Source organism: Rana temporaria, chromosome 4 (genome assembly GCF_905171775.1).
Source record: "Rana temporaria chromosome 4, aRanTem1.1, whole genome shotgun sequence".
Taxonomy (NCBI): domain Eukaryota; kingdom Metazoa; phylum Chordata; class Amphibia; order Anura; family Ranidae; genus Rana; species Rana temporaria.
The window spans coordinates 13,556,355-13,581,900 of record NC_053492.1 but is presented as its reverse complement, the minus strand read 5'-3'; the positions used below and the strand labels follow the sequence as shown (position 1 = coordinate 13,581,900).

The 25,546-nt window shown below is 44.9% G+C and overlaps 1 protein-coding gene and 1 long non-coding RNA gene across 2 annotated transcripts; both read right to left on the bottom strand.

Moving 5' to 3' along the window:
- Window positions 1-308: 308 nt before the first annotated feature.
- LOC120935938 (zinc finger protein 260-like) lies at window positions 309-14,340 on the bottom strand. The gene is made up of 3 exons (XM_040347964.1): window positions 14,248-14,340; window positions 12,279-12,414; window positions 309-2,335 (listed from the first exon to the last, which is right to left on the bottom strand). Exons 2-3 carry the CDS (start codon window positions 12,400-12,402, stop codon window positions 510-512), a joined length of 1,950 nt encoding a protein of 649 aa, XP_040203898.1. The 5' UTR covers window positions 12,403-12,414; window positions 14,248-14,340; the 3' UTR covers window positions 309-509.
- Window positions 14,341-14,722: 382 nt separating this feature from the next.
- Window positions 14,723-23,638, bottom strand: LOC120935260. Its single transcript, XR_005748386.1, has 3 exons — window positions 23,600-23,638; window positions 14,927-15,043; window positions 14,723-14,799 (listed from the first exon to the last, which is right to left on the bottom strand). It is a non-coding gene; the product is annotated as an uncharacterized LOC120935260 (long non-coding RNA).
- Between the last annotated feature and the right edge of the window lie 1,908 nt (window positions 23,639-25,546).

The following is a 25,546-nucleotide window of genomic DNA, read 5'->3' as shown; positions in this document are numbered from 1 at the left end:
CCCCCCTTCTCTCTGCATGTGTGGAGGTGTTGGTGGCAATCTTGATAGATGTGATCGGAAAGGACTGAACTTTTTTTTTACCAACCTTTTACACAACAACCTTTGAAAAACTGATTATGGACTAAAATCAATGTGTGTATATACTGATCTAACTGTTTTGATGAATTGTGTGCAAAGCGCTGCCTGTGTATGTTTTGTTTTCTGTAGATAAGATTTCTCAGTAAGGACAGGAGTATGGCTTCTCACCTGTGTAAGATCTTTAATGTATAACAAGGTCTGATTTCTGAAAAAAAATATATATATATATATATATATATATATATATATATATATATATTTCTGCACTAAGGTCAGGGACACGGCTTCTCCCTGTGTGAAACATTCGATGAGTGTGAAGATGGGACACCTGTGAAAAAAATTCCTCACTCAGAGAAGGAATTTGGCTTCCCAACTTTGTTAGTTCTTTGATGTCTAACAAAGGTTGATTTCTCTGAGAAACATTTCCCACACTAAGGACAGGAATTCGGCTTTTCACCTGTGTGAGATCTTTGATGTCTAGCAACGCTTGATTTATCTGAGAAACATTTCCCACACTCAGGACAGGAATATGGCTTTTCACCTGTGTGAGATCTTTGATGTCTAGCAATGCTTGATTTGTCTGAGAAACATTTCCCACACTCAGGACAGGAATACGGCTTTTCACCTGTGTGAGATCTTTGATGTACAACAAGTCTTGATTTCTTTGAAAAACATTTCCCACACTCCGCACAGGAATGTGGCTGCTCGCCTGTGTGGGATCTTTGATGTCTAACAAGTTCCGATTTCACCGAGAAACATTTCCCACACTCAGGACAAGAATACGGCTTCTCACCGGTGTGAGATCTTTGATGTCTAGCAAGGCTTGATTTGTCTGAGAAACATTTCCCACACTCAGGACAGGAATACGGCTTTTCACCTGTGTGAGATCTTTGATGTAGAACAAGTCTTGATTTATTTGAAAAACATTTCCCACACTCCGCACAGGAATGCGCCTTCTCAACTGTGTGAGATCTTTGATGTCTAACAAGTTCCGATTTCATTGAGAAACATTTCCCACACTCAGGACAGGAATACGGCTTCTCACTTGTGTGAGATGTTTGATGTCTTACTAGGGTTGATTTATCTGAGAAACACTTCCCACACTCCGAACAGGAATATGGCTTTTCCCCCGTGTGAGACCACTGATGTCTGGTAAGATACGATGCCCGCGCAAAACATTTTCCACACTCAGGACAGGAATAGGGCTTCTCACCTGTGTGAGATGTTTGATGTCTAACAAGGCTTGATTTGTCTGAGAAACATTTGCCACACTCCGAACAGGAGTATGGCTTCTCACCTGTGTGAGATCTTTGATGTACAATAAGGTGTGATTTCTTTGAACAGCATTTCCCACACACAGCACAAGAATACGGCTTCTCACCTGTATGAGATCTTTGATGTCTAACAAAAGCTGATCTGTCTGAGAAAAATTTGCCACACTCAGGACAGGAATACGGCTTCTCTCCTGTGTGAATCCTCCGATGTGTGTAAAGCTTAGACTTACGTGAAAAACTTTTATCACATTCAGGGCAGGAGTACGGCTTCTCCCCCGTGTGAGTTCTTTGATGAATGACAAGGGTTGATTTCCTTGGAAAACATTTTCCACAATCAAAACAGGAATACGGTTTCTCTCCTGTGTGAATCCTCTGATGTGCGCAAAGATTGGCCTTGCGTAAAAAACTTTTATCACATTTAGGGCAGGAGTACGGCCCCTTCCCTGTGTGAGATCTTTGATGTATGACAAGGGTTGATTTCCTTGAAAAACATTTCCGACACTCAGGACAAGAATATGTCTTAGTCCTCATGTGGGACCTCTTATGCATGTAAAGATGGGACAATTGTGAAAAACATTCCCTGCACTTAGGACAGGAATATTGCTTATTGTTCGTATGAGATCTGCCATGTATGAAGAGTTTTAAATTTTTAAAAAAACCTTTCCTGCATTCAGAACAAGAATGAAGCTTCCCACCAGTGTGAGATCTCTGATGTACAGTAAGACTTGATTCAGAGCTACAACTTTCCCCACATTCTGGACCAGGAATTTTCTCCTTCCCCTTATTTCTGGCACCATGCCTCACAGTATGAGGTTGCTCAGAGTCAGGGGGATTTGATGGTCTATTCAGGGTGTCATGTTCTCCATCCGTAGCGGGACTCATTGTCTTTTCTTCTGCACAATCTCTTGTGATATCCCCAGTTTCCATATTACAGCTTAGAGATACAGTGAGATGATCCTTTGAGGGTTCCTCAATGGCCTGTCCTAGAAAAAACATATAAAAACCATGATCAATAGATACACAACGGTAAGTTCACCTAACTCAAGATTCCATCTAAATCAGGTAGATTTTAGTGAGCAGATATTTTCTGTGGATGTCCAAACCAGCTATGACTTCCCCTCTATAGTAAAAACGACCTTTGGTCCTCCTCCCAGATCACTTCTATATTTACACAGCCTTGTCAGAAGTGCAGGAACCAATGGGGACTGGGAGGTACATGCTTTTCACACCACAAGCCTAGGCACTGGGTCATGTGATCTCCGATAATGAAGAGATTCAAAGTTCTGACTTTCAGACCCTTTAGCATAAAACTAATGACCATAGGCCTAGCACTGGAGGGTGTTTGGAGAAGTATTTCCTGTTGCAAATACAAGCGTTTCCGTTTTCTATATTCCTCCTTACTTTTCATCCTAGCAAGATGATTAGTACTAGTTAGTTTAGTCCTAGATAGACCCTCCCTGTTTCTTTCATGTTCCCTTAGTTAGCGTTAGTTCTTCTCAGAGACAGGGATTAGGAAACTGATTTTTTTCTTGCCTTTCAAAAGACTAGAAAATCACTGTCTGTACCACAGCTAGCTTAACCACTTCTCTACTTTGGGTGTTTTTCAGATTTGGTGTTTACAAGACTAAAACAGTTTTATTTGCTAGAAAATTACTTAAAACCCACAAACATTATATATTTATTTTTTTCTAACACCCTAGAGAATAAAATGGCGATCATTGCAATACTTTTTATCACACCATATTTGCGCAGCGGACCTACAAGCGCACTTTTTTTGGAAAAAAATCACTTTTTTGAATTAAAAAATAAGACAGCAATACATTTGGCCCAATTTTTTTATATATTGTGAAAGATAATGTTACGCCGAGTAAAATGGTACCCAACATGTCACGCTTACAAATTGCCCCCGCTCGTGGCATGGCGTCAAACTTTTACCCTTAAAAATCTCGATAGGCGACGTTTAAAAAATTCTACAGGTTGCATTTTTTGAGTTACAGAGGAGGTCTATGGCTATAATTATTGCTCTCGCTCTAACGATCGCGGCGATACCTCACTTGTGTGGTTTGAACACCGTTTTCATTTGCGGGCGCTACTCGCGTATGCGTTCGCTTCTGCGCACAAGCTCGTCGGGACGGGGCGCTTTAAAATTTTTTTATTTTTTTTCCTTATTTATTTTTATTTATTTTATTATTTTTTACACTGGGAAAAAAAAAATGATCACTTTTATTCCTATTACAAGGAATGTAAATTTTTTCAAATGACAAAAAAAAAAATATGTTTCTTTAACCACTTACCGTCGGCGCGCCGTCGAAATACGTCCACAAGGTGGCTCTGCTGGGCGAGAGCACGTAATATGAAGTCCTCTCTCCCAGCCGCCACTAGGGGCGCGCGCGCGCCGCCGGAGACGCGCGCGCGCCCCGCTCGCCCCCGACTCCCGTGCGTGTGCCTGGCGGGCGCGATCGCCGCCGGGCACACACGATCGCTCGGTACAGAGCGGGGAACGGGAGCTGTGTGTGTAAACACACAACTCCCGGTCCTGTCAGCAGGGGAAATGCTGATCTTCGGTTCATACAATGTATGAACCGAGGATCAGTGTTTCCCCTAGTGAGGCCACCCACCCCCCCCCCCCCCCCCCCCAGTAAGAACACACCCAGGCATACTTAACCCCTTCCCCGCCCCCTAGTGTTAACCCCTTCACTGCCAGTGGCATTTTTATAGTAATCTAATGCATTTTTATAGCACTGATCGCTATAAAAATGGCAATGGTCCCAAAAATGTGTCAAAAGTGTCCGAAGTGTCCGCCATAATGTCGCAGTACCGAAAAAAAAAAAATCGCTGATCGCCGCCATTACTAGTAAAAAAAATATAATAAAAATGACATAAAACTACCCCCTATTTTGTAAACGCTATAACTTTTGCGCAAACCAATCAATAAACGCTTATTGGAAGAAAAGTGTTACTGCGCTGATCTAATTATCCAGAGGTATTAAATCTCTGGGAGTATGGACATAAGTGAAATATCAGGGCCACAATGTACCCAATCTTAAATGTGAATAACCTGGATACAAACAATATATAAAAAAATATGAGAAATATATGAGTCATACAAATGTGACACAGTGATTTCAAACTTGAATCGTATATCTAGATCAGTGTGTCAGCATACAATCCATATGCCACAGTGCTTCTATGAGAAAAATGGCTGTTGCTGCTACTGACCAACCAAATAGTGAAAACAATACGAAAGATATTACAAAAAATATTGTGTATATATGTGTATAAAACTACAATATGCAGTATACCAACTGCACCGTGAGTTGTCCAATAACCGGTATTGGAACAAAATAAATATCAAAAAAGTGAAATAATTATCAAACAACCATACAAATGTGCAATGTGCTGACTGCACTTAAAAATAGTCCAAATGGCAGGCAATCTTGCGCTTATACAATAGGTTCCAGCAAACACAAGGTTCAATGTTGGTAGTACTGTGTAGAGGAAAGTGCCGCTATCTCTTCCACCCGACAAAAATGTGCCACCATCACCAATGGTTAAAATCAACACTCACCAGACCCCAGATATTATTAGGCTCCAAAGTGGTGTCTTTTCTTTGTCCGTCAGTGGGTGTTGCCTCCTTTTCCCTTTTACAAGGTGTCATCAATTCCTCAAAAACAAGGGGCTCATCATGGTGTAGTATATTAAAATATGTATTTATTTAAAAAAGGTAAAAAAATAACACTTACAATATAAAGTGCCTCTGACCGGCACTGAGTGTCTTTGGCAGTGTCAACCGTTAAAAGCCGCTGACCAGCATTTAAATGGCGTCCTAAGAGGTGTGCTTGCCCCGCTGTGCTCCGCATGTATTGCTACAAGGGGTCCGGGCGCGCTGGTGTGCTGCACCCTCTGTGTGCGTGTCCAAACAGCCTCTACGCGTTTCGCTAATTGCGTCGTCAGGAGAGCTGTGGACACTACTGTTTAAGCTGTATTTATACCCCTGTGGATTCCCTGAAATGCTGCAAGGTAGTCACAGGAAACAGGAAGTCTTCCGGCCACCATCTTGGCTGATGGCACAGGAAGTTCCTGTTCCACCATTTTGGTTACTGGATACCTGGCTATTTGCCAGTCCTGCCTGTTGTTACTGGGTGTCAGCAATAAAAATATGCCCAGCAGCCAGGGTGGCTGTATGTGTGGGGCGCTATGTGCGCTGCTACCTCCGTTCGTTTGTGCACCTCCCCCCCCCTCCGTGTGTGCGCGCTTATCGCCCTGTGTGTTATTCCCTGTATTATCGCCGCTACCGGAAGTGCTTGTGCGGCCATCTTGCCTCCGTCACCGGAAGTGTCCGTTCCGCCAATTTTGGTTACTAGCATCCTATGTTAGTCTATGCCTGTTTTGGGTAATGGCTAATTCTCCACACAGGATGTAATGTTAGCCAGTAGAAGGTTAGAAATGGGAGACCCATTTGAAAATACAGATGATATCCCCACAGTCAATCTGGAACAAGGGTTCAAACAGTTAAAAAACTTAATGGACAAACAAACAAGGGTGTGGTGGGACATTACAACCTTGGAAAAATACAAACAAGCCCACATAACACCACGTAGGTTAAGGTGGGATTTAGGACCCAATGATGGGCTAACAGAGGAGGGCCTAACACAAGCTTGGTATAACTTTTTTAATGGATGTGAAAACAAACTATTGGACATTATTATTGACAGAAGAAAGATAAAGCTAAAGAAAATTGAAACAACCATTAACGGCCTTAAAGAGAACATGACCCCACATAGCAGCACTGATGATTACAGCACCAGAGCTAAAAAATTGCAAGATTTCCTGACTAAACTAGATAATGAAATCAAAAATAAAAAGGTTAAAAAATACCAACGAGATAAGAAAGATTATGTAGCAGGAAAAATTTATAGCTGGCAAGAGAATGATATAATACCCAATTCGAATAATACATCCCTTAATGACGAAATGGAAACGAACAAAACGCAGGGTGCAAGCACCTCCCAGGGGAAAATTGAGACTACTAGTGTGAAAAAGAAAGCAGCCACCCCGGCTGTTAAAAATATTGCACATAAATCCACCCCAAATAAAAATCAACAAGGGGGACCACCTCCACCACCACCACCCCAACAACACTCCTACCCCCCTTATTATGGCCAATACTCCAGACCCTGGAGGGGAGGCCAAAGGGGTAGAGGGAGAGGATACTATGGCCAAAACTATGGGCCACCCCAATGGCAGGGGGAATGGAGGGACTGGGGGGAGTTTTTCAGACCACCTATGCCGGTTTTTCAGACCGGCAGAGGGGGGTGGAATCACAACCCCCAAGAAGGAGAGGGTACAGAAGGTGAAGCAAAAAGAAAAAGGGTGGGTTAGGTGAAGGGATCTTCAACCTAACTAACATTGAATTCTCCCAGGAGGAACTACTGGTATTAGACAAGGGCATTAAGTTTGCGCCAAACAGGGACTTTAACAGTTTTGAAACTTTTATAGATTTGCAAAAAAATTATAAGAAAATTAAACCAGTAATAACACACACTGAGAAGTGTTTATACAGAAAAGTCAAAATATAGCAGCAGAAAAATGAAAACTGTATTGTTTCCTGCTGCTTATGGCCTCATGGTGTTTGATTAATTTTTAGTAAATACATTTTTTTAGTAAACACAGCTTTTGACCACTTAAAGTAATATAGGTGATAAAATGTTGTTTTTTGTAAAGTGTCCCTGGCAGCGTCAACCAGAGACGGTGACTGCTACACAGGGACTATTGCCAGTAGCTAAAATGACTAACATTACATCCTGTGTGGAGAATTAGCCATTACCCAAAACAGGCATAGACTAACATAGGATGCTAGTAACCAAAATTGGCGGAACGGACACTTCCGGTGACGGAGGCAAGATGGCCGCACAAGCACTTCCGGTAGCGGCGATAATACAGGGAATAACACACAGGGCGATAAGCGCGCACACACGGAGGGGGGGGGAGGTGCACAAACGAACGGAGGTAGCAGCGCACATAGCGCCCCACACATACAGCCACCCTGGCTGCTGGGCATATTTTTATTGCTGACACCCAGTAACAACAGGCAGGACTGGCAAATAGCCAGGTATCCAGTAACCAAAATGGTGGAACAGGAACTTCCTGTGCCATCAGCCAAGATGGTGGCCGGAAGACTTCCTGTTTCCTGTGACTACCTTGCAGCATTTCAGGGAATCCACAGGGGTATAAATACAGCTTAAACAGTAGTGTCCACAGCTCTCCTGACGACGCAATTAGCGAAACGCGTAGAGGCTGTTTGGACACGCACACAGAGGGTGCAGCACACCAGCGCGCCCGGACCCCTTGTAGCAATACATGCGGAGCACAGCGGGGCAAGCACACCTCTTAGGACGCCATTTAAATGCTGGTCAGCGGCTTTTAACGGTTGACACTGCCAAAGACACTCAGTGCCGGTCAGAGGCACTTTATATTGTAAGTGTTATTTTTTTACCTTTTTTAAATAAATACATATTTTAATATACTACACCATGATAAGCCCCTTGTTTTTGAGGAATTGATGACACCTTGTAAAAGGGAAAAGGAGGCAACACCCACTGACGGACAAAGAAAAGACACCACTTTGGAGCCTAATAATATCTGGGGTCTGGTGAGTGTTGATTTTAACCATTGGTGATGGTGGCACATCTTTGTCGGGTGGAAGAGATAGCGGCACTTTCCTCTACACAGTACTACCAACATTGAACCTTGTGTTTGCTGGAACCTATTGTATAAGCGCAAGATTGCCTGCCATTTGGACTATTTTTAAGTGCAGTCAGCACATTGCACATTTGTATGGTTGTTTGATAATTATTTCACTTTTTTGATATTTATTTTGTTCCAATACCGGTTATTGGACAACTCACGGTGCAGTTGGTATACTGCATATTGTAGTTTTATACACATATATACACAATATTTTTTGTAATATCTTTCGTATTGTTTTCACTATTTGGTTGGTCAGTAGCAGCAACAGCCATTTTTCTCATAGAAGCACTGTGGCATATGGATTGTATGCTGACACACTGATCTAGATATACGATTCAAGTTTGAAATCACTGTGTCACATTTGTATGACTCATATATTTCTCATATTTTTTTATATATTGTTTGTATCCAGGTTATTCACATTTAAGATTGGGTACATTGTGGCCCTGATATTTCACTTATGTCCATACTCCCAGAGATTTAATACCTCTGGATAATTAGATCAGCGCAGTAACACTTTTCTTCCTCATGCACTATTGACCCCCACTAAGGGCACACAGTACTGCAGCAGATCACGGTTCACATTTATTTATTTATTTATTTATTTTCTTTTGCGCCGGTGACATTCACAACCAATTGTTTTCTAATAAACGCTTATTGCGATTTTTTTTTTACCAAAAATATGTAGAAGAAAACGTATCGGCCTAAACTGAGGAAAAAAAATGTTTTTTTATATATTTTTGGGGGATATTTATTATAGCAAAATCTAAAAAATATTCATTTTTTTCAAAATTGTCGCTCTATTTTTGTTTATAGCGCAAAAACTAAAAACCGCAGAGGTGATCAAATACCACCAAAAGAAAGCTCTATTTGTGGGAAAAAAAGGACGCCAATTTTGTTTGGGAGCCACGTCGCATGACCGCGCAATTGTCTGTTAAAGCGACAGAGTCCCGAATCGCAAAAAGTACTCTGGTCTTTGGGCAGCAATATGGTCAGGGGGGTAAGTGGTTAAGACGCTGGGCGGGACTGACGTTTTGACGTCACTTCCGCCCAGCAGAGCTATGGGGACGGGCGAAGGAGATTTTTCCTTCACTCGTAACCCCGCTCAGCTGCCGAACGGTCCCGATCTCCTCCGCCGCTACCGACGGCTCCGGTAAGCGGCGGAGGGCGCGGGAGAGCGGCGGGAGGGGGGGGGCCCCTCTCCCGCTGCCGATAACGGCGATCTCGCGGCGAATCCGCCGCGGAGACCGCCGTTATCGTTAACAGAACCGCTGACACTAAAGATGGATACCTCGGTTGTGGCAGCAGCTGCTGCCGTTACCGAGATATCCATCTTTAAAGTTAGGCCGTATAAAGACGTACGGCGGTTTGGAAGTGGTTAAAGTGCTTGTAAAGGTTCATTTTTTTTTAAAATAACAAATATAATATACTTGCCTCCACTGTGCAGTTCGTTTTGCACAGAGTGGCCCTGATTGTCCTCTTATGGGGTCCCACGGCGGCTCCTCCCCGCAATAGCTAACCCCCTCTGGGAAGCTCTCTCCCGAGGGGATTACCTTGCAGGCGCGTTCCAGTGTCATACACTCTGCGTCCATAGCCGCCGAGTGTATGACTCAGCCCCGCCTCCCGGCGGCCACGACATTGGATTTGATTGACAGCAGCGGGAGCCAATGGCTGTGCTTGCTGCTATCAATCTATCCAATCAATGCCGAGACTCTGTGGAGAAGAGGATGCCGGGGACGCACAGAGCAGGTGAACTGGCTCCGGTAAGTAAAACATGGGGGGGGGGGCCACGATTGCCAGTTTTTTTTTTCACCTTAATGCATACGGTGAAAAAACACAAACCTTTACAACCCCTTTAAGTTGTGGCGGACTCAAATTCTGTGCCTTATTAAAGATTTAAAAGGAGTTGTAAAGGCTGAAGCTTTTTCTTATCTTAATGCTCCTGAATGGCTGAGACACAGCAGTGGCGCCATTGGCTCCCACAAATGTCAATCAAAGTCAGTTAGGCAATCAGGGGAGAGGGGGCGGGTCGGGGCTCCGTGTCTGAATGGACACAGGGAGCTGTGACTCAGCTCGAGTGCCTCCATAGTAAGCTCCTTGCTGTGGGGGCACTCACCAGGAGGGAGGGGCCAGGAGCAGTGATGAGGGACCCGAGAAGAGGAGGAACTGGGCTACTCTGTGCAAAACCAACTTCACAGAGCAGGTAAGTATAACATGTTTGTAAAGTCTCTTTTTAAATAACAATCACTTTAAACTGACTGTGGATGGTGTCAAATCAGCAGGTGACCATACTGTCCAGACTGACTGGGTCAAAACATAAAGCAGAATTTGGAACAGAACAGTAGGGTTACTATGTACTAGGGTTGTCCCAATACCGATACCAGTATCGGGACCGATACTGAGCATTTGCGGGAGTACTTGTACTCCCGCAAATGCCCCCGATGCCAGATCCGATACTACGTGTCCCCCCCCCCCCCCCCGCCGCATACCGCAATGCCGCCTAGTTATTCAGCGTGCAGGGAACATTACAGCTTTCATTTGAATAGCGGTCTGTTCCCCGCCGCGCCGCGTCTAGACACTCCTCCTTGCTCGGGATTGGACGGGTGATCTGTCTATCAAAGTGCAGATCACCCGAGCAAGGGGGAGTGTCTATACGCGGCGCGGAACACACAGCTATTTAAATGAAAGCTGTAATGTTCCTTGCACGCTGATTAACTAGGCGGCGGCGGCATCTAGGTATGGGGGGACATGGCTGCATATGTGGGGGGACGTGGCTGCATATGTGGGGGACGTGGCTGCATATGTGGAGGACGTGGCTGCATTTGGGGACACATTTTAAAAAAGTATCGGTATTCGGTATCGGCGAGTACTTGAAAAAAAGTATTGGTCCTAAAAAAGTGGTATCGGGACAACCCTACTATGTACCCCTTTGTCATTCACAGTGGGGGGCAGAAACTGAGGGCCCCTATATTTTTTAAAGAGGGCTTCCAGGTTCTGATAAACCTTTGCCCACAGATTCCCACAATCACTGGGCCAGGTTTGTGGGGAAAGAGAACCTTGTCCTCAACATGAGGATGAGGATTTGTGCCATGGTGGGCACTCAGACAAACTCCCCCCACCCATTTTGAGGGCCAGGTATTGTTCAGGAGGTCCTTTCAAGACAGTATTTTCAGAAGCACCCTTTTTTTTCATGAGATTCTCCCATTTACATCTATGCCAGATGCTCATCTAGGGTCAAAAGGGTCTTGTATAAATGAAGGGAACGAGGAACAGATATAAGCATGAGCCACCATTTACCCACAAATAAAATGGCATCTTTTTCTTTGTAAATAGTTGTATACATTGTATCAATAAAATATTTCTATAGCGTCTTTCTCCATAAAGACTTTAATCATGTTATAATGTCATGTAGCCAGGTGCTGGCTAAATTGCCTGTGTCATCGGGGGACACTCTAACACCAGCCACAATGAGGCCGTTCCCTCTAGTGCTCAGCCTAGATACTGTATTGTCAAATCCTGAAGGCAGAGCCAGTGAGATTCAAGAGAAGAGCAATGGATCTTGGGACATGTAGTCAGAAGAGCCACATTTCCACTGGAGTCGGACCCTTGTGGACTACAAGTTCCAGCCTGCTGCAGGGAGAGAACAGAATGCTGGAGGAGGTGCTATATAGTCTGTGCTGGGAAGGAGTTGCTCTCTTGGGACCATGGCCTTCAGCTGCAAGCAGAGCCCCGGACAGTTGGAGGAATAAGACGGCACTGTAGCCTAGGCAGCCAGGAGAGCATCCGGCGTGTGTGTGTGGACGCATTCATCCTCGCCAGCTTCCTGTCGGTTTGGTGACAGGTGGGGGTCACATAAATCACCCTCAGCACAGATCTCACTGTACTTTACAGCGCAGCAAGGCATGCGGCCGGGAGCCTCCATCTGAGCACAGGTTCTTCAGGAGCCTGCTTCAAGATCCGTCCCTGACTAACCACCGCTCGGATGATGGTGGCAAGTTTACTGAGGAGAAACAGGAAGTGAGAAAGTCAGACAAAGAAATAAAACATTTAGAAGGGAAATGGAAGGAAAAGGTAAGTGAACCAACAATGCACTAGCTTAAAGGAACCTATTTAAAAAATAAAAAACAAACCTTTACAACCCGAGCAGAGATAACAGAAGAATATATTATGGCTCACCTGTGCTGATCTCTGTAGAAGACTCCTCCTCTTTGATTGTTCTCATCATTCCAGCCTCCATCATATATTGCTGATCATCCCTGACATACGTCCCTTCTACTTCACCCTCAATTTTCATGTTCATCAGATCTTCACCCTAAACCAACAGAATGGCAGAAAATACCATCAAGCCCATGGAGACTCACTAACCAAGGTGGGGACCCTGATGTAAGTGGGAGGGCTCTCTGGAGACCCTGATGTAAGGGGTAGGCTCTCTGGAGACCCTGATGCAAAGGGGAGGTTCTGTGGGAACCCTAATGCAAGGGGGAGGCTCTGTGGGAATTTTTATGTAAGGGGAGGTTCTCTGGGGACCCTGATGTAAGTGGGGGGCTTTCTGGGGACACTGATGCAAGGCTGAGGCTCTCTGGGGACTCTGATGTAAGGGGGAGCTCTCTGGGGACCCTGTAAGGGAGGGGGGCTCTCTGGGGACCATGATATAAGATAGGGGGGCTCTCTGGGGATCCTGATGTAAGGAGGGGCTCTCTGGGGACCCTGATGTAAGTGGGGGTCTCTCTGGAGACCCCGATGCAAGGTAGGGGGACTCTGATGTAAGAGGGGTCTCTCTAGGGACCCTGATGTAAGGAGGGGTGGCTCTCTGGGGACCCTGAAGTAAGGGGGGCTCTCTGGAGACCCTGATGTAAGTGAGGGGCTCTCTGATGTAATTGCGTATAGTTTCTATACAGTTTTTGTAAAATTAAAGTGGGCCAGTCTGGATGAAGTCCAGGGCCAAATTTTTGTCCCAGACCAGCCCTGGTCCCCACACACACCAGACATATGATTTAGCATGCCACCATCTTCAGTTTGTATACTTAATTGACTTACACCGTCGGATCTAAGGCTGCAATTCTAGGCCGGCCGCTAGGTGGCGATTCCATTGCGGTCGGCGTAGAATATGCAAATCACTAGTTACGCCGATTCACGAACGTACGCGTTACCCGTCGCTCTAACTTTACGTCGTTTCCGTCGAGATACGCCGCGTAAAACTAAGGATGCCCTCTAGGTGGACTAACCAATGTTAAGTATGGCTGTCGTTCCCGCGTCAAAATTTGAAAATTCACGTTGTTTGCGTAAGTCATCAGTGAATGGCGCTGGACGCCATTTACGTTAACGCCGAAACCAATGACGTCCTTGTGACGTCATTTAGCGCACTGCACGTTGGGTAATTTGACGGACGGAGCATGCGCAGTACGTTCGGCGCGGGAACGAGCCTAATTTAAATGGTGCCCGCCCCATTTGAATTAGGCGGGCTTGCGCCAAGCGGATTTACGTGACACCGCCGCAAGTTTACAGGTAAGTGCTTTGTGAATCAGGCACTTACGCTGTAAACTAGCGGCAGTGTAACGTAAATGGGATACGTTACGCCGCCGCTGTGTAACGTAATTGTACCTGAATCTGGCCCCAAATTAATAAGTGTAGCTCGGTCAGCAATGCTAGCAGAAAAGAGCGACTACATATTTACTCCTTTTACCTGGTCCTGCTGTTTCTTCAGAGACCAAAGAACTTTGGTGGAGGGAGGGTATAGCCTCGGTTAGCAATGCTAGCAGAGAGAAGCAGCTGCAGTTTCATTGTTTTTGCTGATGTCCCTGCTTGTGTTTACAGAGGGACAGGCACAGCTGTAATTGGACTCTGTTATTACAGAGGTTTGTGCAGCCTGTTAAATCCCCCCCACCACCACACAGGAAGAGGTTGTGGACTGCCTGAATTGCGGTAGGAACTGGTGATTGTGGGAGAGGTAGTTCCATACAGACTAATCTTGCTTTGTCGATGGACCAGAGTAACTACAGATCCCAGAGTAATTAAAGTTCTGAGAAGAGGAAAGGGAGGAGACTTGGTCCCAGGCAGAGGGACGGAGAAAGACACCACAGAGAACACACCCTGGTACTTGGGATGATCTCTCACACTTATGTTCCCGATCCTCAACTCCATCTACCGGATGATGGTGAGGGACGGTGTGACCTTCCTGTGTGGAATCCCGGGAATACAGAGGACGGGGACATCTCTCTGGTGGGTTCCCATTACTGGATCCATCTGTAGGAAACACACACACTGACTGAATACATTGTTTCTATGTGTTTATCAGATGATGGGGGATCTAGGTGGAGCCTCCGTACTGCTCTCTCCTTTACAATAAAGTCTCCTCTTACCCGGTGATGTGAGGGGCGGCTGATTGTCCATCATGACGTCCTTGTAGAGATCCTTGTGTCCTTCTAAATACTCCCACTCCTCCATGGAGAAATAGACAGTGACATCCTGACACCTTATAGGAACCTGACACACACAATGATACAGTCACCATCCAGACACATCCCTTGTCTGTTACTGGATAATGTCCCAGAATCCTCCTCACCTCTCCTGTCAGCAGCTCCATCATCTTCTTGGTGACTTCTCGAATCTTCTGCATGTTGTGTCTCTCAGGTTTTAGGGCGTCACATGGAGGCACTGTGATAGTGATATGATCTCCAGACTTCAGAAGAGGAAATCTCTATATTGGAAAACCAATAAGAATATCATGTTAGATTCCCAGAATCCTCCTCACCTCTCCAGTCAGGTCTGTGTTTTATTAATAGAGATAAGAGTGATGTCATGTGACCTCCCAGAATCCTCCTCACCTCTCCGGTCAGCAGGTAGATGATCTCCAGGGTGAGGTTTAGTATCTTCTCAGTCATGTGATTCTGGTCCTCGTCCATCCTCATTGTTGTGGTCATATAATTTATGCAAGTTTTTTTCTGTAAGCGAAGAATTATCTGAGTTTTTTTAAGTTGTAATTTTTTTGTCACAATTTGTTTAACAATTACTTTTTTTTTTACAAAGTTGTCATCCTAACACATTGTTTATCACCCATGGCATAGACATACTTACAATTACACAACAAAACACATTGCCTTCCAAGTATTGGGATATCACATGGGTGATACTTTTTTCACAGTCTACTCATAGAGAGACCCAAAATCCAAGGAGCACCTTTGGGTTTTCATAGAACGTAAATAATGCATCTAATTTTCCAACTACCTATCATATTTCTTGAGTCCCTGAATTACCAGAACAAAAGAAACACCCACTCACGCCTGCCCCCATTTTGGAAAGCAAATAGCCTAAGGTTTTTTTCTTAAAGACATAGGCCCAGATTCACAAAGCACTTACGCCGACGTATAACACGTTACGCTGACGTAAGTGCAAATGTGCGCCGGCGTATGTGTGCGCCAGACCCACAAACTAATATGCGCCTAAAAACAGGCTACACCCCGCCGACGTAGCTTGCACACTCCGGCGTAGGGTGGGCGCACATTTAGGATGGACGCATGGGGCTGCTCCCATTGATTAGCCATTCAAACATGCAAATGAGGGAAATACGGCGATTCACGTACGTGCGTGTGCCTGGCGCATGCTACGCGAGATGCGTGTAAGTTGTGCGTCCGGCGTAAAGTTATTCCCCATAAAGGAGGTGCAACCCAGCAACAGACATGCACAGGTCTACACCAGGGAACACAAGCCGGCGTATTGTGCGTTGGACGTGTGTCTGGCTGGGCGTACGTTATATTCACGGCATACGCAGTGATCCGGCGTAGCTTAGGCAGTTGTGCCGGCGTTGTGGTTGTGAGCAGGCGCATGGGGGTGCTGTGCTTGCGTCCACGTCACGGCGCATACGCAGTTTGTGATACGTACGTGTCTGGCGCTCGGCCCATCATTTGCATGGGGGTCAAGCCTCATTTGCATGGGTTCACGCCCACTTCAACCTACACCGGCGTGCGACTTCGAAACCCACGCCACGCTGGCGCAGCGTGGGGAGCACTGGCTTGCTGAATGCAATGCTTGCCTCTCTGCGCTGCGTTGGCGTAGCGTACAGTGTTTGCCCTACGGCGGCGTAATGTGCGCCTTGCTCTCTGTGAATCTGGGCCATAGTGAGTCTTTGAAAACTTCAAGTTTTTGGAAAAGTTGTTACATGAAGTTGTGAGTTAAAGTGGAAGTTCAGGCAAAACCTAACTAATGCTAAACCTGCTCTCTGCCACACTCTAAACCTAATATACCTAACCCAATGAAAGTCATTGTACTTGCATATTCTGCAGCGAGTCCAGTCCCAGCCTCAGCTGTCAGTAGTGGCTTCAGTGTGGAGAGGCAGCCGACAACAGAAACCCCATAGTAACTAGTGTTGAGCAGAATATGCCATATTCGATTTCGCGATATATCTCGAATATATATTCGAATATTCGAGATATATTCGCTAAATTCGAATATTCGTGATATTTTATCGAAATTAAATGATTGCGATTTTTCGCTATTGCGAATGCGAAAATAATTGCGATTTTTTGATAACTGCGGTAGGAGCACTCTGATTGGCTCAGAATATTCGTGATATTTTATCGAAATATCGCAACATGCGAATGCGATATTTATTGCGCAATTTCGAGAAATGCTGGAGGAGCGCTCTGATTGGCTCAGAATATTCGTGATATTTTATCGAAATATCGCAACATGCGAATGCGATATTTATTGCGCAATTTCGACAAATGCTGTAGGAGCACTCTGATTGGCTCAGAATATTCGTGATATTTTACAATACAAAATAATTGCGAATATTCGGCAAATGCGGAAGGAGCACTCTGATTGGCTCAGAATATTCTTGATATTTTACAATACAAAATAATTGCGAATATTCGGCAAATGCTGTAGGAGCACTCTGATTGGCTCAGAATATTCTTGATATTTTACAATACAAAATAATTGCGAATATTCGGCAAATGCAGAAGGAGCACTCTGATTGGCTCAGAATATTCTTGATATTTTACAATACAAAATAATTGCGAATATTCGGCAAATGCGGAAGGAGCACTCTGATTGGCTCAGAATATTCTTGATATTTTACAATAGAAAATAAAAAGTGTTTTGCATTGGTGGTGATTCTTTACTCTATCCATCTGTCACAGCCATTTGTCAATCAAACACCTTAAAGATTGAACACGTTCATGCTGCATGCTTTGGACTTTTTTTCACTTCACATATCAAAGACATTTTTATGAAAGATTATTTTTCTATTATTGGGACTATATTTCTTTATATATTTGTTTCACTGTGTATTACACAAGTTATTTGCGCTTGCTTATTTTATAATTTGCCCACATGTCTTGTCACTAGACATATTTTTTATTCTTGTAGAGCGACTCCATTTTCTGTCTTGTATTAATTTATGTTGTATAACATTTTTGAGTTGCTGCTGTATTCTCCCCTTTTTTAAGGTATGCGCAATTTTTTCCTTCTTACAAAAAATAATAATATCAAACATACAAATATTCATAACATACACATACACAAAGCCCCCCCCCTTTTGCATCAGAGACAATCAGAGTTCTCCTACCACAGTTATCGAAAATTCGCAATCATTTTCGCATTCGCAATAGCGAAAAATCGCAATTTTTTTTTTTCAATTTGGCAACATAAAAGGATCGCCTCAGCTTAGCTACTCGGCCCAGGGTCTCTAATCATACCAGCAATGCTTTTAGACGTCGATAGGATGTGATCTGTTTTAAAAATCAAATTGAAAAAATGCGAATATTCGGAATTGCGAATATTCACCGCGAAATTCGAAATATAGCGCGATTTCTCGAATATGCTATATTCGAGTCGAATATTCGCAATGCGAATATTCGTGAGCAACACTAATAGTAACTCGTAAGTAGTTATAACTACTCATAGTAATGAGTAAGATCACTTCCCAGGCATTTTACAGCCGGTCCTCTCCGGCACAAAGGTTCCGCCCCTGAGGACCGAAACAAATCAGCTGCAGAATAGGTAATTACAGCAATTTGTGCTTTACAGGGTTAGAAAGATTAGGTTTAGAATGTGGAAGAGCAGGTGTAGTGTTAGTTAGTTTTTGCCTGGACTTCCAATTTAATAAGATATTTCTAAGACACATCATAGGCATACTTAGAATTACATCCCAAAACACATTCTGCTACTCCTCCTAAGTATGGTGATACCACATTTGTGAGTCTTTTTCACAGTGTAGCCACTTAGAGAGGCACAAAGTCCAAGGACCACTTTCAGGCTTTCTAGGGGCATAAATTAGAGTAGAAACTACAAAATGACCACATTTTAGAAAGCAAACACCCTTTGAAGCTTTCATTTTTTTCCATAAGTTTTTGGAAAATGATGATATAATGTAATAAAAATGTATGTGTATATACAGTATCTCACAAAAGTAAGTACACCCCTCATATTTTTGTAAATATTTTCTTGTATCTTTTCATGCGACAACACTGAAGAAATAACACTTTGCTATAATGTTGTGTAGTGAGTGTACAGCTTGTATAACAGTGTAAATTTGCTGTTCCTTTAAAATAACTCAACACACAACCATTAATGTCTAAACTTCTGGCAACAAAAGTGAGTACACCCCTAAGTGAAAATGTCCAAATTGGGCCCAATTAGCCATTTCCCTCCCCGGTGTCATGTGACTCGTTAGTGTTACAAGGTCTCAGGTGTGAATGGGGAGCAGGTATGTTAAATTCGGTGTTATCGCTCTCACTCTCTCATACTGGTCACTGGAAGTGGACATTTTCACTTAGGGGTGTATTAAAGCAGTTGTATACCCTTTTTTTTTTTTTTTTTTACCAACAGGTAAGCCTATAATAAGACTTACCTGTAGGTAAAAAGAATATCTCCTAAACCTCGGATGAAAGTCTGGCAGACGCCGGACCTTGCCGTAAAGAAGTCTCTCGCGCACATGCGCGGGAGTGACGACATCGCTGCTCCAGCCAATCACAGCGCCGAAGCCGCGATACCCGGAAGATACGCCAAGGGAAAATGTCCACTCCATCGGCGTGGACCGGGATCACTGGCGACACGCCTCGTTCTAAGGCAAGTATTTCCTAATGAGCTAGTATGTGGTGCATACTAGTTCATTATGCCTTTTAGGTTAAAAAAAATAAAAAAAATCAGCGGGTGTGAAGTTATTTTGAGGGGACAGAAAATTTACACTGTTATACAAGCTGTACACTCACTACACAACATTGTAGCAAAGTGTCATTTCTTCAGTGTTGTCACATGAAAAGATAGAAGAAAATATTTACAAAAATGTGAGGGGTGTACTTACTTTTGTAAGATACTGTGTATACTGTTATAGATATATATATATTTTTTCCAAAAAGTTTTACATTTTATATGATCTTTTCACTTAGAGCATGGGCATGCTTGCAATTACACCCCAAAACAGGGGAGGTGGTCAGGGACCAGGGGACTGGTGTGGTACTTTTTAGGAACACTGTGGTCACTGGCAGCACGGGTCTGGTGACATTGTCAGGGCAGTGATTGGGGACCAGTGTGTCAGTGATTGGGGACATGGTGGTGACCAGTGTAGCCGTGATCTGAGATATGGTGACCGGTGTGGCTGTGATTGGCGGCACTGGGACTGGTGTGGCAGTGATCGGGGACACTGGGACTGGTGTGGCAGTGATCGGGGACACTGGGACTGGAGCGGGGGAGATTAGGGACACTGGGACTGATGTGGTGCTGATTAGGTACACTGCGGTGATTGGTAGCACTGGTCTGCTGAGATTGTACTGCTGGGGGATATCAGAGCTGCGAGCCATTGTACATGATGACTACAGCAGAATTACAGTGTAACCATAGCGACACAGCTTTTGCTTTTGTGACAGTATGGAAAAAAAAAATATCTATTTTTTTTTTTGTGCAGTGTCACCATAGCGGAGGGGGTGACCAATATTATATTTTTTTAATTACACTGTGATTGCTTATACAGTCACGATGATTGAATAAGCAATCGTTTCCCTAATGCCCTGTACACACAATCGGTTCGTCTGATGAAAACGGTCTGATGGATTTTTTCATCAGATATCCGATGAAGCTGACTTTCATTAGTCGTGCCTACACACCATCGGTTAAAAAACCGAATGTGTCAGAACGCGGTGACGTAAAACACAACGACGTGCTGAGAAAAATGAAGTTCAATGCTTCCGAGCATGCGTCGACTTGATTCTGAACATGTGTGGATTTTTAACCGATGGACGTACCCACAGACGATCGTTTTTTTTTTCTATCGTTTTTTTTAACCATCAGATCATTTTAAAACAAGTTCCTAGTTTTTTCACCGATGGATAAAAAAACAATGGGGCCCTCACACGATTGGATCGTCTGATGAAAACGGTCCATCAGACCGTTTTCATCAGACGAACCGATCGTGTGTACGCGTCATAATGTTTGGCTGCTGTTTCAAGCAGCCATTGCTTACTACTATGACCAATCACATTGGTTAGACAAGTTAATTCGGTTAGTGAGCAGACTGGCTGGGAATTTTGTCTGGTTTTGTCTTGCATGCGTTGCCCTTGCTGTGAAGGCCAGTTATAGTTGGGAAGGGGCCATTTTGTTTGTATTCTCTGATCAGCCCCTTCTTTTACCATCCCCAATCCATCTGCTGATAGTACAGAGTCTTGGAGGCACGGTGCACATGCTCAGTTTGGTGTGTATTGCTAAAGAGTTTCGGCTAGATTCAGAAAGAATTTACGTTGGCGTATCTATTGATACGCCGCGCAAATTCAAAGCTGCGCCGGCGTATCTTCTTTCTGTATTCAGAAAGCAAGATACGCCGAAATTAGGCTAAGATCCGACTGGCGTAAGTCTCTTACGCTGTCGTATATTAGTTGCATATTTACGCTGGCCGTTAGGTGGCGCGTCCGTCGATTTACGCAAGAAATATGCTAATTAGGTAGATATGCCGATTCAGAAACGTACGTCCGCCCGGCGCATTTTTTTACGTTGTTTACGTTAGGCTTTTTCCGGCGCAAAGTTACCCCTGCTATATGAGGCGTATCCTATGTTAATTATGGATGTCGGGCCAGCGTCAAATTTTCCTTCGATTACGTCGTTTGCGTAAGTCGTTCGCGAATAGGGCTGTACGTAAGTTACGTTCACGTCTAAAGCATTGACGATTTGCGGCATAATTTCGAGCATGCACACTGGGATTCTTTCACGGATGGCGCATGAGCCATTTGTAAAAAAAATCAAATACGTGGGGTCATAAGTAATTTAAATAAAACACGCCCACATCATCCACATTTGAATTAGGCGGGCTTACGCCGGACCACATACGCTACGCCGCCGTAACTTAGGGCGCAAGTTCTTTATGAATACGGAACTTGCGCCCTAAGTTAAGTTGAGTTAAGTTATCTGAGATACGTTACGCCCGCAGAAAATTACGCCGGGCTATCTAAATCTAGCCCTTTATTTTTTGGAAGGGTGCATGTGATCAGCTCAAGGCCAATCAGCACTGTCCAGACATTGGGTCGGGGGTCATGCAGCCTCATAGCACAGTCAGAGGGGAATGAAAACGCCTCCCACAAGCTTTAACCAGTGTTAGAAACCATAAGACTGCTGATGAGAAAAGGTATTTAGCAGTTTATATTTACGAAAATTATTGAATTTCCATGTGTACTGTGGGAGACCAGATATTGTGAATAAGGATGAGCTCCGGTGTGTTCGCACAGCCCATGTGCAGAGCCCGCCAGGAAGTCAGCACTGCGCTGTGCTAATCACAGGCAGTGAGACATATTTCCCCCGATGTGTGAATGCAGAGATCGGGAGAATGTCTCACTGCCTGTGATTAGCGCAGCGCAGTGTCGACTTCCTGGCTGGCTCTGCACGTGGTCTGTGCGAACACGCGGGAGCTCATCCTTAATAGTGAATGAAGGGTCCTGGGTTTAGTAACACTTTAAAGCGGGGGTTCACCCTATAAACCCCAAAAAAAAAAAATGTTTTGTTCTACCATAAAATCAGGCATTGTAGCGCGAGCTACAGTATGCCTGTCCCGATTTTTTTTTCCCCGTACTCACCGTTTACTCGTACATCGAAGATACCGACTCCCCTCGGGGAATCGGCGCCGTGAAGAGCAGAGACCTACTCCGGCTGTCTTCGGGGAGAGTGACGTGCCAGGGCCGGCCGTCAATCATCCTCCCTCTCCATAGGCACGCCCATTCCCCGCGGGAGCCGAAATCTATAATGTACGATTACACTGCGAGTCCGGGGTTAAAAAAATCGGGACAGGCATACTGTAGCTCGCGCTACAATGCCTGTCTCGATGGAAAAATGATGTAAGTGAGGGTGAACTACCGCTTTAAGCATTACTAAAATTACTGCTGCCTGCCAAATGGATTTATAAATAAAATCGGTTTGTTTTGGTCCATGTCACCCAGGGCAGTGCCCAGCCCCACCCCCGCCCCTTAGCCTCGAAAACGGCCATTACTGGTCTTTAACATTCGGCTCCCATGGTCTTCAATGGGGTTCAGATTCGGCACCTGAACTTTAGTTCTGTTCTGTGAAGCCGTGTCACACGGAACCCAGGAATGTTCATTTCATCACCAGTGAGATGACATCTCTCCAAAATGAAGAGAATATTTCGGCCCTGTAGGTGGGAAACGTTCTGCCCCTGAAGGGGTTAATCTAGGTTTCCACACTATATATGTGTGTATCATCATCTGCTGGAGATAAAAGACGTCACAGTGACTATGAAGGAAGAGGACGGACATGACGGGGTTACTGGGTGTAAATAGAAAATAAGGGGCCAGATTCACGTAGCTCAGCGGATCTATAGATCCGCTCGATCTACGTGAATTAAGATCCGCTCCCGCAAGTTTAGGAGGCAAGTGGCTAATTCACAAACAACTTACCTCCAAACTTGCGACGGCGGATCCTAAATCCCCCGGCGGAATTCAAATTCCGCGGCTAGGGGAGTGTACTATTTAAATCAGGCGTGTTCCCGTGCCGATTTAAATGCGCAGGCGCCGTCCGCGAAATTTCCCGCCGTGCATTGCTCCCACTGACGTCGCTAGGACGTTAGTGGTTTCGACGCTTACGTAAATGACGTCCGTCCGTATTCGAGAACGACTTACGCAAACGACGTTAAAAAATTCAAATTCGACGCGGGAACGCCGGCTATACTTAACATTGGCTGCGCCTGATAAAAGAAGGGGTAAGTATACGACGGGTACGCCGCTACGGAAACGACGTAAGAAGACTGCGTCGGGTCCGCGTACGTTCGTGAATTTGTGTATCTCGCTGATTTACATATTATTTAAATATTTAAAAAATTTAAAAATAGATCCGACAGTGTAACACTGTCGGATCTAGCCCTATCTATGCGTAACTGATTCTATGAATCAGGCGCATAGATAGGACCAGTGTAAGTCAGAGATACGATGGTGTATCTGTAGATACACCGTCGTATCTCTTTGTGAATCTTCGTTGCTCTTTGTGAATCTGGCCCACGATCTTATTACCTCCTCTGCTGCCACTTCCAGCAATGTCGCCTCTCTACTTCCTCCCAAACGAAACATCTTATTTATACCTGACATCACTTCCTGTCTGTACCTGACATCACTTCCTGCCTGTATTCCATAGAGACTTCCTGTCTCAGTAGAAGTGAGATCATCACCCTGTGGAGCTCAGAGGAACTGCAGCTCTGATAACATTTCCAATGTACACTATGAGCAAGACCTTTTCATTGGTGACTAGATGCAGCAGGACAGGCCTGGAATTTTGGCTACAGTGTTATCATGTTTTTATCTTGCAGGATCCAGGATTTTGCACAGTGGCAGTGAATTATTGACTGTTGAAATGCACCAAAAAAGCTGTAAGGATGATTAATTCAGCCTGAACCCATTGAATCCTGACGCAGATTCAGCAGCTCAGGCTTAGCTCTGAGCTAAAACTAATTTTCCTACACTACCAATTATATTACACCTAGCACACTAAAGGGTGCTACACCAACAATAGGACTTATTTTTATCTCGGTGACACCAATTATGGGGCTTGTTTTACTTCACTAACACCAATGATGTGTCCTATTTTATCTCACCGACGACAACAATGAGGCTTATTTTATCTCACTGACACCAATAATTGGACTTACAGGGGGTGCCCGGGTTACGAACCCGTTAGGGACTTTCCTCCTGTTTGTAAATTGGAAATGTTCGTAAGTCGGCCTTGCATGAGCAGTAGGGTGACCACACTTCCAAACTGCCATTCAGGGACACACCCCCTCTCTCACCTTCCCCCCAAAAAGATGAGGGGGGTTGGGGGGAAATGTAGTCTTGAGGTTGATGGGGAATTTGGCGGCGGGTTGTCAGGTGAATGTGCCACTTGCCACCAGATGCAGTGCCGCTTGCCACCCATCGTCTGCCACCAGATGTCACTCCCTCTGCATGACCCACGTGCGTAGAAGGAAAGGAGTGGCGTCACTATCTGGAGAATAAGGATCACACAAGTCCCTGCTGCTTGCCGCTGGGTGCCGGAAACGGAGGAGGAGCCAAGGTGGGTGGGGACAGCAGTGCTGCACTAGGCGCAGACCTCGCTCCCGGTCTCACTTTCTGAGAGTAAATTGTCACTGGTTGTAAGATGCCAGGCAGCGTCGGCCCTAGCAACTAGTTCTGGAAATGTAGTTATTAGTTAGTAGGGGGTGGCTGTGTCCTCTTTTTCATTCCGGGACATTGTATTGTCCCGGAATGAAGGTGCCCGGGACCCGGGACAGACATGTCTATTGTGGGACAGTCCCGGGCAATCCGGGACACGTGGGCACCCTAATGAGCAGACGGGTAATTACGGACATTTCAGAAGTTCTGTCGAATGCCAGGCAATAATGGACATTTCCGAGGCTCCGTCTGGCCGCGCATGCGCAGAACAGCAGACAGTCCGCCGAAAATGACAGAGGGTCCCTGCAGCTCCCAGTTCATAAGTAGGAGAAGTTCGGGAACTGTTTTTAACGCATATGCCATGCCTAGGTCTGGTGAGTACAATTCAGAAAGGGGGGGAAATGTGCTAACCATGGGAGGGGCTCAAAGAGGTATAGTTTAATAACAATTGAACCTACTTTGCTCTGGGTCAAGAGTGCATAACACACAAAGTGTAAAGGTCAAAAATAGGTAAAGCGCAGAGTGGCTCCCATAAAAAAATCCCTCCCAACTCCAATCCCCAAATCTCTATGAAAAAAACAACCCAACTACAAATTCCCCCCTTTCTGAATTGTACTCACCAGACTTAGGCATGGCACTGCTGGTGAGTCCCCACAGTCCACCATCTGCTGGTGAGTTCCTTCTTCTCACCCCCAGTGGTAGCTCCTGTACAGCTGCCGAAGGCCGACTTTCAGAATACAGAGAAGTCTGTGGCATCAGATGAATCAGGTCACCTCCCCAGCACCCCTATGCTTTTCTCTACACAGGTATTTACCA